Below are 14,847 nucleotides of genomic sequence, written 5' to 3'. Positions count from 1 at the left end.
ATGATTTATTTTTTCGTTAAAAATATAATCTTGACATTTTAATCTTTTTATTTATAAAATAGCATTGCTAACATCTAAATCATAAAAACCTCTTCTCTTGTAAAATTAGAATTTTGTATTGTTTTCAATACTTATTTTTAATAAAAAACTGATAGATCAATTTGATTTAATACATTAATTTATTTTTATAAAAAAAAGATTATGAAAGAAAACCAAATAATATTTATATAAAGTATAAATCTTTTAAGTCACATTTCGTATGGTTTATATGGCAAAGAAGAAAGGTTTTTATCTAGGTATTTGGGGCTGAGGATCATATATTTAGAGGTATTTGTTGGTCATTTTCAACCAATATAAAGCATATTTTGGTGCTTTATCTACATATTAGTGGGTTAGGTCGAGGCATTTATCTCAAAATTTAAAATGTATTTTATATAAAACTTTTAATAATAAAATTTTTTAATAGAAACGAGTTTCTTATACTTTTTATAAAAATTTGAAATTATTATTTGGATTTAAATCTGTAGTAATATTCACTTAATATTAAATTTATAATTTATTATACCATAATAATCTTCCACTAATTATCCATCTCGCAAATTTTTGTAAGTTTTTTCGGCACATTCTAAAACAACCGTTCACCTTCATCTTCTTTACTAAGGTCAGCTTTTTGTAATCATAAAGGATTTGCATTATAAAACAACTTACTATTATTATTACTATTATCATTTTCGATAACTGGTTTATTCTTTATATTACTATTGTAATATTTTTTTAATAGATTCATTATAGATCTCTTTACAAAATACATATATATTATTAAACGGATTAGATGGCATACAATTTATCATACCAAGTTTGTAACTGTAAACTACAAAAACCATAATAATACATAAAAATTTGAATTTTTTTATGATCGTTAAGATAATTATACTAGTCGCTACACAGTAAAAGTTTATCTTAATAAAAAGTTGTATAATTAATGTAGCTGTTAATACCATTAAAAAAAATTGTGAGATTAACATATAAGATGAGTAACTTAGTAAGTTCATACCCTATTCAAAATTTGAAACTATATATAAAGAAAAAATAGGAGGAAAATTTAAATACATTATATGATAATAAAGATAGTTTTTGGTGCTGGGAAGTTTAAAAATACTGACGTGTGGTGATCCAATTCATATTGACGAATAGAATCATTAGATTTATAAGAGAAATATGTAAAATTTAGTCATCAGGAGTAAAGTAGAATATGAGTCAGAATCAAGTAAAAAAAGAATAATTTAATCATCAACATAGAAAATATAATGATACGAGTATACGAGATTAAATATTTTCTTTTAATATTAAATGTATTTAGGTATAAATTAAAGTTTTTTGTTATAGTTGAATTCATTAATGTAAAAAAAGACACAATTCTTGTCGTAGTCCGACCAATCATCTTTCGACAAATGGATGTATTTGATTAGCTACTTAAACTATTTCAAATCATTTTCAAAAAAGGAGATGGAAAATTCAAATAAAACAATTGACAGTACTAATATAAAAAACTAATTTTCTATTATTTTTATAAACTAAAAAAATCATACCTTTTAAAACTATTTTATTTAGTAATAGTTGTAATGTTTATTTTAATAGTAGAAACAATTTCTATTGTATAAATCATATCCAATGTTCTAGATATAGGCCGTTATATGATATTTTTACTAAAAAAATTGAATTAATTTAATTACTTTGTTGAATATAAAATCTTAGTTAAAACAAGATTTTTTTTAAGTATATATGAAATCTTTAATTTTAAGAACAAGAAATATGATTTACATGTATACAAAACAACCATAGTGTACTTGTTTGAGACTTATATTAACTCTTATCCTATGCAAAATATACATATAGATAGTTATTAATGAAAACAACTATATATCTGTAAATCATATACTTGTTTATAATTTAGTTATTTGAAATAAATAAATAATCTTGAAATTATAATCTTTTTAATATAAAAGAACATTACAGAAATTTGATCAAAAAAACTCCCTTTTCTTGTTCATGTCAGTATTTTGTGTTACCTTAAATACTTTTTCTAAGCACAAACTATTGTGCTGATAAAACTAATGTAGATTAACTAAATACCAAAATTCTTGCTGGAGATGTTTATTAAAGCCAACCAAATAATATATATTTATATATAAACCATTTATATAATATTTCGTATAATTTATTTAAAAAAGAAGACTGTTCGATTACATTTGGGTATTGAAGATCATATATTTTGTAGATAATTTGAACGAACACAAAGAATATTTTGGGGACTAGGTCTAGATATTAATGGTTTATGTAAAGCACATACTTTGAATTATAAAATTTTATATGTATTACTTTTTTTAATAAACAAATATATATAATAAAAACGAGTTTTTTATACTTTCTAAAATATTTTGAATTTATTATTTGAATCGTAAATCTGTAGTTTTACTCTCTAAAAACTAAATTTATGTTTAATTTTACCATAATGATCTTCCACTAGTTAACCATCTTGCAAATTTTTGCGATACACTACTTTTTGTAAGTTTTATCGGCACATTTTCAAACAATCGTTCACCTTCATCTTCTTTACTAAGGTCAGCTTTTTGTAATCCTAAAGGATTCCCATTATAAAACGACTTACTATTAATATTATTATTACTATTATCTTTTTTAGTAGCTGAATTCTTCTTTTTATTACGTTTGTCATTTTTTTTAATAACTGCTTTGTTTTTTATATTATCATCACTGTTCTCTTTTTTATTAACAGAATTATTCTTCATATTATCATCACTGTCATTTTTTTTAATAGATGGATTATTCTGAATATTACTTTTGTCATCTTTTTCAATAACTGGTTTATTCTCTTTGTCACCATTACTATCATTTTTATCAGGAGAAGGATTATAATTCTCGATACAAAATGCATACATTTTAACAAACGGATTAGATGGCGTGAAATATATCATACCGAGTTTGTAACTGTAAACTATAAAAATCATGATAAAACATAAAAATTTGAATTTTTTTATTATCGTAAAGATAATTATACTAGCTGCTGCACAGAGCAAGTTTATCTTAATAAAGAATTGTAAAATTAATGTTGCTGTTAATATCGTTAAAAGAATTTTTGGTTTCCTGCTATTAGGCGAGTACCTGGATAATTTCATACCCTATATTAATTGAAAACATATATAAATAAAAAAAACAATAAATAGGAGAATATTAAATACATTCTATGATAATAAAGAAAGTTTAGGGAGTTGGAATTTTAAAAATTCTGACGTGTGTGATCTAATTCATATTGACGAATAGAATCGTTAGAATAGATTTACAAAAAAAATTATAAAAAGTAGTCATCAGGAGAAAGTAGAATATGTGTTAGAATTAGGGAAATAAAATTATATTTAAGACATCGATGTATAAAATATTATGATGAGTCTAAAACAAGTATATGCGTTCATATATTTATCCTTTTATTATTGGATGTATTTAGGTAAGAAAAACTAAAATTTTTCGTTATAGTTTAAATTCGAAATTTAAAAAATTATATCTTTATATCTAATATTTGTACATAGATAATTTTTACCTTATACAATAGAATACATTTTATTGTATAATTTAAATTCGATAATTTACAATTAAAACTTTATTATACTAAAAAAAAACATAAATTTCATACTTAAATTGTAACAAAATAAATAAATTTCTCCTAATGCTATACAATAAAGGAGTTTGTTTTTATTTGTTCATAAAAAGCAATAGCAAGAAAGTGTAAAAAGTTAAATTTTAAATGCACAATCATAGATTTTTTTTTATTAGTAAATCTCTTGGCAGCATCTCTCTGGAATATGGTCGCGAGGAGAAAAAAACCGGTCATTGTTTTTTAAAGAGCCTATTTAAACAAGGCCTTTCTCTATGGTGTTTTAAGCAATACAAAATGATCGCAAATGATCAAATATAGATGAGTTTGTTTTTAATCGGTGTATTATCTATATTTCGACCGTCAAAAATAATAAATAAATTTTGTAAGTTATTTGAAAAACTCAAATTAAGATAAAAAATAGAAGATCACCAAGTCTACGTGTTTATAAGCGCAACGACGTGTAAGCATAATTAAAAATAACAAAAAAATTATTATTGTCTTAGCGAAGTTAAATTTTTTATCATATTATCCTTTATTTATGTTAACCTTTTCGCACTTACTAACACCTAAAAAACAGATTATTAAAATCATCTACAACTTCGTTTTAGACAAAAATTTTAATGTTAGACATGTTAAAACATTTTTTATACATAAGGCGATTTAACATTTTACAAATATGCATACAAAAGAAACTACAATTAATGCTCAATAATAAAAATGATTATCTATAAAAACTAATGGTCCAGTCATACATATATGCCAATAAAATCACATATTGTTGTATCTATGATTTGAAGAACATTAAGAGACATTCTAACAATAATTCTTCAAATATTATAAAATCCTAGTGATACATTTATATAGTTGTCTGATACCGAGGGGAACATATCAAGATTGCCTTATAAATGACGAATTTACAGATTTGTAAATTTTTGCAACCAAAGACAATACTTTTAAAGGTTTAGTCTTCGCTTAAATATAACCTTGTTTGTCACGTTTTATTTTTTGATAAGTTGAGTGTATTACTTTCGTTCATATTCTGCTTTTAAAAATCACATGTACATATTTAACATTGTAAGAAGCTTCTTGTTTCTATTATTGCAAAAATTAAAATTCTTTGATTTGAAAAAATTTTAAGCGGTTTTCTGCACTTATATTTTTATTTAAATTACATGGTCCAAATGTGTATGATGTATTTTAGATAAGTTTTTTCTTATTCCTACAAAAAGTACAAGATCAATAACAATCTAAAGTTTCAGTAACTATAAATTAAATTGTATACTGACAGCAATAATTTCTTGAAGTGGACATAGATAGAGTTTTACTTTTCTTTAATTTTTAAGTTCATAAAAAAAAATTATAGGGCGTGTGAGTTCGTAATTTTATACAAGCCTAAATCTTTGTATTATTTAACCGTTTCGAAGAGCTCGTCAATTGCCTATTAGCTCGTATTCCTTGTAAATTTTAATTTCAATATTATTTATTCATAAACCATTTCTTTAATGTCTTTAAAATAAAAAACAAATATACAATAAAAAAGTTTTCATAAAATAATATGTAATAATTTATTCAATTTATATTTTGATCTTCTAAAACTTTTAACAAAAAGTCATGTAATTCCTCGGAATTCTCACTAAAAATACTAATAAATGTTTTTTCACCCAAGCTTGATCGAATATAATTTAAATTTTTGTTACACACTGTATTTATGTGATGATCATGCAATTCATTTTCTAATGAGTTTTTTAGACACGGATGTAAATACACCTTACAATGGTTTTTTATATTTTCACGTATACATTGATTTATATATATTAGAACTTCATTTTTTGTTTTACATGCTAAGTAATTTCTTATTCTTCATCAATTTTTTCTATAATTACGGGGTCATAGATTATTTTATCAATAATCTTAATGGACTTATTCACTAATTTGCTCTCAAAATCTTCAATGGGCATATCATTATTAATAAGATTTGTATTATGAGCTTTTTTCAATATTTCCTTTAATTTTTCATTTAGAGGATGCTTTTCTAATGTTTCTGCTGCTTCTTTCAATTCGGTTTTCTTTTTATTTCTTAGATTTTCATATTTAATATCTTCATTGTAATTTTCTCTTAACTTAGATCTAATACTTTCAATGTTTTTTTGTATCTCATTTTCATCGAGATTTAGGCTACTACAAATGTCACTTTTTGATAATAAACGTGTATCATGCTTGAAAAAAGTATTTTTATTCAATCCACAAAATAATGATGCTATTGCACATATTTCTATGTAAACATTTTCTTTATACTTTTTAAAATTATCAAAATGACCCCCTGCTAATTCCTTCATTGTTTTAATTAAATCTATATTTTTTTGAATATTTTTCTTTGTTTCGATAAGGTTATAAATGTCTTTTAAATTTTTGTATATGGAATCCTCACTTACGTTAGTTTCATTAACATAGCTTTCTGCTTCAAGTAATACACAAATTTGAATTAAATATAAGCTTGGGTCATTTAACTTAGATACATGTCTGCAAACTATACTGTATATTTCCGTCATTACAATTTCATTTATTTCTTCTCTTATATTAAAAATCTAGAAATTCTTGATCTATGACTTCTTTAAACATTAACAAATGAAATAAAATAAATATAGCAGATTCTTTTTTTATTATAATTCTCTTTATAAGTAGCTCTAACTTGTCATTATCCTCTAATAAGTGATAAAACAATTTAACTGTTCTAATATCATCAGAATTATTCATAGTTAAAAAATTTTTATAATTTGCTGGAATTCTGTAAAGCAATTATGATCAATGGAATTAATTTTACATCCATCTTCCAAATATATAAAACATTCTATATCATTATATTTAAGACGTATTTTTTCGGAATCTAGTTCTATTTTAAAATATAGACCTTTATAAAGTATTTCAATTATATTCGATGTACTATAAATTGGTATAATATACGCTTTCAAATAGAGTCTTTCAAAATTATCATGTGATAATTTATTCAGTTCAACAAGTTTTTGAATGATTTCAATTTCATTTGTGTCATAAGGAACCATATCCAAATCTACGATTTTAAAAGGATTTTCAATACAGATATCAAATAAATTATAATTATATTTTGTTTGGACATAAAATTTAATAAAGTACATAGGCTTGTCTGTGTATTTAAAAATGATATCAAGGCAAGCTCCCATTGTATTATCTTTATCATCATAGATCTCTTTTTTATGAATAGTTTTAGCTAATAGAGAATTCATCAAATAAATATTTTCATAATATATTTCATATCCATCTTTTCTGATATTATTTGCTTGTTTCATATATTCTATAACATCGCCAATAGTTATGGACTTGTCGTTATTTATAAATGTTTTCATTTCACCTTCCTCATACATCAATATTATTGCGTTACTATATGGGAAATTTAATAATCTTTTCAGACTAATCTCCATTTCATCTATTATTACGTTTATAGATTTATCATCACAATAAACATAGAAGGTATAGTTTAGGGCGGGTTGTACGTTCCCGATTGATAATATAATTCTTATCATGTTTTCTGTTTTTTCATTTTTATTCTTAGAAATACTTACTAAATTATATTTCTTGTCAGGATCAAAGGATAAATAATCTTTACATTTTATTTTCCTGATCATCGTATCTTTTATTTCATTAAATACAGCAATATTAGGTTGTACTACTAAAAATATAGAAAAAAAAATTATGAGGATCATTTATGGGCAAAAAAATAGCACCAATAAAAAATAAAATTTTCATTGTTTTTGTAAATCAATTAATGTAAATAAAAGAAAATTCTTATAAAAACGTATATTATGAAGCTAATCGTAACTCATGGTAAGTACATTTAAGAACCATAATGATTATTAAATTCGTTTCTATAATCGTCTTACCTCGCTATTTCAAATCCCAAAGTTCCTATAAAACTTAAAGGTACGTTTATAAGTTTCTCAAGACTATTGATTGAGCGTAGAATTTAATGTATATAGAATTTTATTTTATTAGTTGCAAATAAATTCTTTATTGAAGAATACACCTAATTTATTGTGTTAAAAAAGACTATTGAAGCAGCCTTTACGGATCTAAAACGAGGATGCGATCAAGAAGACTTTGGAGTGAATGAAGAGGATAGGCTTTAATTAACTAGCTCGAAGGTTTTTCCAATAAATAGTTCGTGCAGAAGGAGAGAATTGTTTTCTATAAGAACAATAAGGCACAAATAAGAAACCAGTATTGGTTATATGTAAAGATCCAAATCTCATAAACAACGCATAAAATATATGTGCAAATATATAATAACTTATACTAATTTTTCTTCGTAAATATTTTTTTTTTATTGATTTTTATAAAATAAATTAGGTTATTCAGAGATAAAATTGTTATCTGATAATATCGCGTATTGTAGATAAAAATAAATCGCCCGAGTAAAAATCATTATTTTGTAATTTAAATCAGCAAACATTGTTATTAGATAATATTTTGGTTTTCTGTGACATCGAGTTTGAGCTTTCCTTGCAAAAGAACTATTTTTTACGGAGGAATGTTATTTGCATAATCGATTTTTGTAGTTGTAACATGTCTGAAGATATCATGGCTCGTGATCGATTTAAATTAAAAAGATCATAAAATACCAAGTGTTGGATATGTTTTTTGTGATGATTTTTCACTTGATAAATTAGTGAGATTTAATGTATAATTTCTAACGCCCTTTCAACTACATCAATTTGATATCAAGCCAGATTTTCTTATGGTCTAAACAGACAAAAAAAAGTATTCTGTGACATATATTTAACGCTATTGTAATTTTCAAATGGCCTTTAGTTGAATTTTTTGATTAAATTGTTTTGTCAAAGTTAAGCTGTCACTCGTAAAATATTTTTTTTATCTAGATCTGTGGACTCTTCAGTGCCTAAAAAATGCTGTTAGATATATAAATATTATTCTTATGTACTTATAAAAAAATATTTGATTTTATAATCATTTGGAAACGTAAAATAACGGTACATGACCGTTTGGAACCCGCATTGGGAAAATGAACCCGCTTTGGGAAAATAAACCCGCATTGAAATTTTAAAGGACCCCCCTTTAAAAAAATGGCAAAATTGGCAAAAACAATGTTTGTTGAGGCAGATGAGGTTTTTAGTGATGTAATGTATTTATACGGTGAATATAAAGAAAAGTTTATTTTGGAAACATTTAATGCTAAATCGGCGTGCGCCTTGCTCGTTTCTGTAACTAGTAGAATACTGCTTTTTCCTTGAGGTGATACAAGAAAATGTATAACCTGTTTCTATATGATCTCTAATCAATGGATAGCATATGATGTCACATTAGATAAGCAAAGGGATGGAGCACAGTACTAAGAATCACTCCATAAATGCCGTACCCTCTAGCGATTCTGAGTCACAATATTATATAATTTAGTTGGTTTCGGCTCATTCATATAAGAGATATTTGATCTTAACATAAACAAAGAAGAACACTATGAGTACCTTTTACAGTTTCACTAGGCTTTTCAAATTCCCAAAAATTAACGGATTAATTGTCTTCTGTCATTATTTAAAATAAATCATCAAGTTTTTTTTTTTATAACTTTTTTTTATTTTTCCCTTTTTTGAATTTTTCAAAGCGGGTTTATTTTCCCAAAGCGGGTTCATTTTCCCAATGCAGTTCAATTCCCCAAAGCGAGTTCCAAACGGTCATGTACCAAAATAACTCTTTAATACTGAAGATACATCTTTAATACAACTTATACATAAAACACTCAACAAAAATATATTAAATATGCATTTAAAAATATAATTATTATATAATTGCAAAGATTACATTGATGATATATGTTTAAACGCTTTTAATTTTTTTTAATAGAGGGCGAAGAGAATATGTTTTCCCCCTAATTTATAATTTTCGTTGTCTTTTTATATTTAAATTCGAAAAATTTTTATCATAGATATTTTTCTCGTTCTATTTTTACCGCAGATGTATCATTTTTCGGTGCACTAGTATTATTGTAAGTTGTAACAACATTTGATACAGGAAACATAATATTTTATTTGTAATGCAAAAATCAAATCGCAAGACTCAATTATATTTGTTTATTAATATCTTAAGAAACAAAAAACTTTGCCCTGAAAATATTCATCAATCTGTAAAAAGTTTAGTAATATTGCAAAACCAATAATAATATACACAATTGAAAGCACTACCAATGTAAATAATTAAAATACAAACAGGAATTACCCCTGCATAACATCATGTTTTATATTTGTCTCTAAACATCATATTTTTATGCTCAATTTTTGTCACCAAGCAATCGTTTATGTCGTATATTAGCATTATAATCCAGAATGATTTGATCAAAGTAAAAAACCCCTTCTTTATAATTATTTAGTGCCGAACTTGCCAAAAACTATTTACTAACTATAACTTGAAAAGCATTATGATAAAATGGTTAACAAATTTAAATCCATATAAACTGTATAAATGTTATTGTTGAGCTATTAAATCCAAATAGACCGATAAATCAAAAATCTATTTTTATATAGATTTAAAATTTTAATCATTCTATTTTAAATTTTTAACCAGAAATAAATTTCTATAATTTTTTATTATATATTTTAGTAATGCAAGCAATTCCACTTTATTAAATAAAATTAATTATACAATTGATTGTAATGAATATTTATCGTTTGATTACACAAAAAACTATATTTCGTTTATATTTCCAAGAATAAGGCAGAAAATTAAAAAAAAATGCATTAAAAGTTCAATGTATCTCTGGAACAAGAAAAGTGAGATAACCCATATTTTTTTTTGTAGATTGTATGAACAAAATTTGCAAAAAATAAATGAAGAGAATGAAGATAATATATATGTCAATTTAGATATAAAGGGAGATTTGCAGTCATTTTATTGTTTGAAGAAAGTGAATTAAACGCCTTTTTAAACAACTCTAAATCAATTACAATGGGCGATGTTGTAAAATTGTTATTAGAAGAAAATGAAAAAAGAAAAGAGGGATATGAATTTTTTTATGAAAAGATATATATGATTAATTCCTTATTTAAGGGAATTATATATAGTGATAGAGTTATCAATAATCAAGTTTCAAAACTTAATTCTAACATTGAAATTTTGTTTAAATACATACACAAGCCAGTTCTTTTAATTAATATTAAATCCTAGCGGAAAGTAATCATATTTCTTTAGGTTTTGTATTCAAGATTTAATTGAAATTGTAGATACGGACATGCTTACTAATTAATGTTAAAATTGAAATACTAAAAAAATTTGTTGAGTTAAGTAAATTATCATATGATAATTTATATTATTATATATGAAAGTTTAAAACTTTTCAGTAATAGTACACCAATTTATATCAAAATAGTGGACGACGATTTGTACTTCAAGGTGGAGATAGAATTAAATAAATATGTTTTTATCAGAATGAATCAGAATATAGTATTGATTTACTTACCGAAAGGGAGGATATAATATTGAAGATAATTTTGTTAAAGAATTCCAAAAAATTTTAAACTTTTTATGAAATGAATAAATCTAAAAAAAAGTTCTTTAAGCGGTGTATGATTTACTGAAGAATAATAACAAAATAAATATATTGACCACAAGAATTATTGAGAGGTTTAAATCAGCTTTAAATATGATATTTATTTTGTTATTATTTTATATTGAGATTGGTAAAAAAAAGTATATAATCTGTTGAAAACAAGGAAGAACTAAATGAGAAAAACAAGATTGAGATAATAAAAACCGCTTACAAAAATTTATGTATGGTATGTAGACCTACATTTTATATAATTCAAATTTGTTCGTAAATTGAAGCAGAGAGATATATCAATGAAAATGACGCAAGTGAAGATCTCAATTTCAAAAATTTAAATGATATTTTTAATCTTATTGATTCAACAAACATTTCAATAAAAAGGCGTAATTATTTAGAACAATATAAGAATTATGTATGTTTTATTTTGATCAAATTAAAAACTATATGAAAAAAGTTGAAAAAAATCTCTGAGCGTATCATTATTTTCTGGATTATGCAAAAACATTTATTTTAATCTCGACCAAAGACATTTATTAAAAGATGATATTATTTAATATCTAAAAACTAACAAAATGAAGGTAAATCATACAATTGAAAATAATCAAATTAAATTACAAAAAATACTAAGAAAGATATTAAATACGAAAACAATAATATAAAAAAAGATGAAACTAAAAAAGCAATACAAATTTTGATAAATCATCCTTCTAAGAGAAAATTCGATGCAGTGCCTAAAACAACTGCAAAAAAAATAGTATAAATTCATTTGATAAAATACTTCTTAACAGTGTGTAAAAAATCTTATAGATACATCAATGGATTTGAACGGTAGTGGGTTTTCTGATTTAGTGATGAAAATCAAAAATAAGTGAAGAATAAAAAAAAATTTTGAAGACCAAAACAAAAGGGATTATCGTTCATTTATCAAATGTTGTATTTCAAAAAAAACAAGAAACAATTACAAAGAATTTTTTCTACGGTGTTTTATAAACTTATTAGAAATGAAATTTAATAGTGATAAAATAATAACTACAACATGTGAATAAATATTAATTATATTCGATCAATCATGAAGAAACAAACATTAATTTATAATTTTAATAACCTATCTGAAGAAAAACATAAAGATTTGGTAAGTGTGTTAGAATATCAAGATTACGACAAAAAGAAAATACGGCGCAAATACATTTGTTTTCATTAAATATCTTGATCATGTTGTGTTTTAGATTGTATAACAAGGTTCTATATGTCCTCTGAGGGGCTTGTATAAATGTTGGCGTAGCGTGCGAAACCAGACTTTTTGTTATAAATTAGCTCCTCAACAATGAACTAAAACATAGTTTATTTGACAATAAATGATTTTTATAAAAATGATCTTAATTACTTATATAATTTTTTCCTATCATGTTTAATTTCAAGTATGATATTATCAATATGACAAGGCAATGTATTTTTATATTATCAGGCAAGGAAACAGATAAAATATTTATACTCCGCCTTCGGCTATTTTTAAACTGCTTTAATCAATTATCACATAACTTGATAATATTTTACTTTTCGACCTAATAAAATTACCATAACCACCGCAAGACAAACTATTTTTCAATATGCATAGAATTTTCGTCGTGGTTTCATTATGGATGCAAACTATCTCTTTATTGGTTTTTTACTTAGATCCGCTCGAGATACCGTAAATGCAATTTTTTATTGTATAAACATATTTTCATAAAGATTTAACAAATTTTACACTCAAACAAACGTTTCGCCTTTAATGACATGTCTTATATGGATATTTTTTTATTGCTAATAAGTTTTTGATTCATTGAATTGTTTAAACTTGCAAAAACCCTTTTTAAAATTAAAATAGTTAGATGTTATATAAAAAATATAAGCTTTTCAATCAGTTATGTGTAGTTATTTAGGACATTTAAATGAATTAAGACTAAAAAAATAAATAATTTCTCAACATACATTATTCTACATTTAAACTTTTATTTAACCTATATAAGTGTGGTCCCAACACTCAGGAATGTATTAAATATATTTTTATTGTTACACTCTCTGTTTATCAATACCCCTTATCGGGTAAAATAATTAAATAATTATTGTGGGAAATATTTATAAATATTTTATTGATATTAGGATATCATACCACAAGACTTGAAATTCTTAAGAAGATAGAAGCGTACATCCAGATAATCACGCAAAAGAAGTTGCTAGAAGGCATTTTTCTTGACTACCAAAGGAGACGAAGCCTATTTGGAAATGATTATGAACACGGAAACTACCCACAAGCAGACGAGGCTAACGCGGAACCTACCCTTGTTAAATTATAAGTATAAACTGCACTAAGCATACCCTAACTATATTTATTAAATTGATAAGGATATCCTTGGGTACCCGTAAATTCGCCAAAAATTTTGCCCATAAAATTTTTCCTTTTTTTCGCCGAAAATCTACCCTTAAAAAAATGAACGACAACTTTGAAATTTTTCTAGGTCAACGTGGAGGGCAAAATCTTATCTATGAAGATCAGATATACACTTTAGACTACAATAAGGACGGCACTAGGCGATGGAGGTGCAGTAATAGGTCTTGTAGGGGTGGTATTATAATGAATGAACAAAACGAAATCGTTAAAAAAGTTATTCATTCACATGAATTAGTACCTGAGAAATGCATGTTTAAAAGAACTATCAAAAAAATAAAAGAACAAGTTGCTACAATTAATGAAAACTTCCTAGAAATTATAAAAAACAACTCCCAGCATTGTCAACCAGCTTAGATATTACTAAAATGCCTTCCATAGAATATTTAAGAGATACAATATAACGAACAAGAAATTCAAGACTCGGATTTATAACTGGTTGCATTATGGATATACCCGAAGTCTTGCAAGTAGATTCTAAAAAAAATCGTTATCTTAGATTTGATAGTGGTATGCAGGATAATGATAGATTTATAATATTTTTTTTAGAATTCAATAAAAGTATGATTGAAAAAATAGACACGTTCGTTGTCGATGGAACGTTTAAATCTTCTCCTCAAGGATTTTACCAAATTGTCGTCTTTCATGGACATATATTTGGCAAAAGTTTTCCATACATTTATATTTTACTCAAGGGAAAAAGTGAAAGGTCATATTCTAGAGCCTTCGATAAATGCAAAGAATTAGTTACTATGAATGTTGAGAACTTTGTGACTGATTTTGAGAGAGGATTGGTCAATGCATTACGAATATCTTTCCCTGAAGCAAACTATAATGGATGCTTGTTTCATCATGGGCAGGCAGCCTATGAAAGAGTCGGGGCAATGAGGGACATAGAAAAGTTTAAAAACGATTCTAACTATAATCTAGTATTCAAAAAGATTCTTCGATTAGCTTTTGTGCCAATACGAGATGTTCCGGTTTTTTATAAAGATATTAAGAAATTTATACAAAATAATTAATTACAACCACAGTTAACTTTCAGTTGTACTTTGAAAATAATTATTTAGTTTTCTATGTAACAAGAGAAGATAATGGTGGGAGAGCTATCGCCAATATAAATTTTTGGAATGTATTTGATAGGGTAAAAAATGAAATTCCTCG

General features: G+C 24.9%; 5 protein-coding genes across 5 annotated transcripts; 3 read left to right on the top strand and 2 right to left on the bottom strand.

Annotated features, from left to right (window-relative positions):
• Positions 1 to 2,504: 2,504 nt before the first annotated feature.
• VNE69_06179 (uncharacterized protein) lies at positions 2,505 to 2,993 on the bottom strand (the record flags this gene model as incomplete). Its single annotated transcript, XM_065473935.1, has 1 exon — positions 2,505 to 2,993. The coding sequence occupies one exon, from the start codon at positions 2,991 to 2,993 to the stop codon at positions 2,505 to 2,507; it is 489 nt and encodes a 162-aa protein (XP_065330007.1).
• A 2,530-nt stretch (positions 2,994 to 5,523) lies between these two features.
• VNE69_06178 (uncharacterized protein) lies at positions 5,524 to 7,407 on the bottom strand (the record flags this gene model as incomplete). Its single annotated transcript, XM_065473934.1, has 2 exons — positions 5,524 to 6,197; positions 6,492 to 7,407. The coding sequence occupies 2 exons, from the start codon at positions 7,405 to 7,407 to the stop codon at positions 5,524 to 5,526; spliced, it is 1,590 nt and encodes a 529-aa protein (XP_065330006.1).
• A 2,723-nt stretch (positions 7,408 to 10,130) lies between these two features.
• On the top strand, positions 10,131 to 11,185 carry VNE69_06177 (uncharacterized protein; the record flags this gene model as incomplete). Its single annotated transcript, XM_065473933.1, has 2 exons — positions 10,131 to 10,168; positions 11,050 to 11,185. 2 exons carry the CDS (start codon positions 10,131 to 10,133, stop codon positions 11,183 to 11,185), a joined length of 174 nt encoding a protein of 57 aa, XP_065330005.1.
• A 2,540-nt stretch (positions 11,186 to 13,725) lies between these two features.
• Positions 13,726 to 14,040, top strand: VNE69_06176 (FLYWCH-type domain-containing protein; the record flags this gene model as incomplete). The annotated part of the gene is made up of 1 exon (XM_065473932.1): positions 13,726 to 14,040. The coding sequence occupies one exon, from the start codon at positions 13,726 to 13,728 to the stop codon at positions 14,038 to 14,040; it is 315 nt and encodes a 104-aa protein (XP_065330004.1).
• Positions 14,041 to 14,129: 89 nt separating this feature from the next.
• Positions 14,130 to 14,705, top strand: VNE69_06175 (MULE domain-containing protein; the record flags this gene model as incomplete). Its single annotated transcript, XM_065473931.1, has 1 exon — positions 14,130 to 14,705. One exon carries the CDS (start codon positions 14,130 to 14,132, stop codon positions 14,703 to 14,705), a length of 576 nt encoding a protein of 191 aa, XP_065330003.1.
• Between the last annotated feature and the right edge of the window lie 142 nt (positions 14,706 to 14,847).

This window comes from Vairimorpha necatrix, chromosome 6, assembly GCF_036630325.1.
Source record: "Vairimorpha necatrix chromosome 6, complete sequence".
Classification (NCBI taxonomy): Eukaryota; Fungi; Microsporidia; family Nosematidae; genus Vairimorpha; species Vairimorpha necatrix.
Note: the sequence above shows the minus strand (reverse complement) of the source record. Positions and strands in the feature narration are given on the sequence as shown.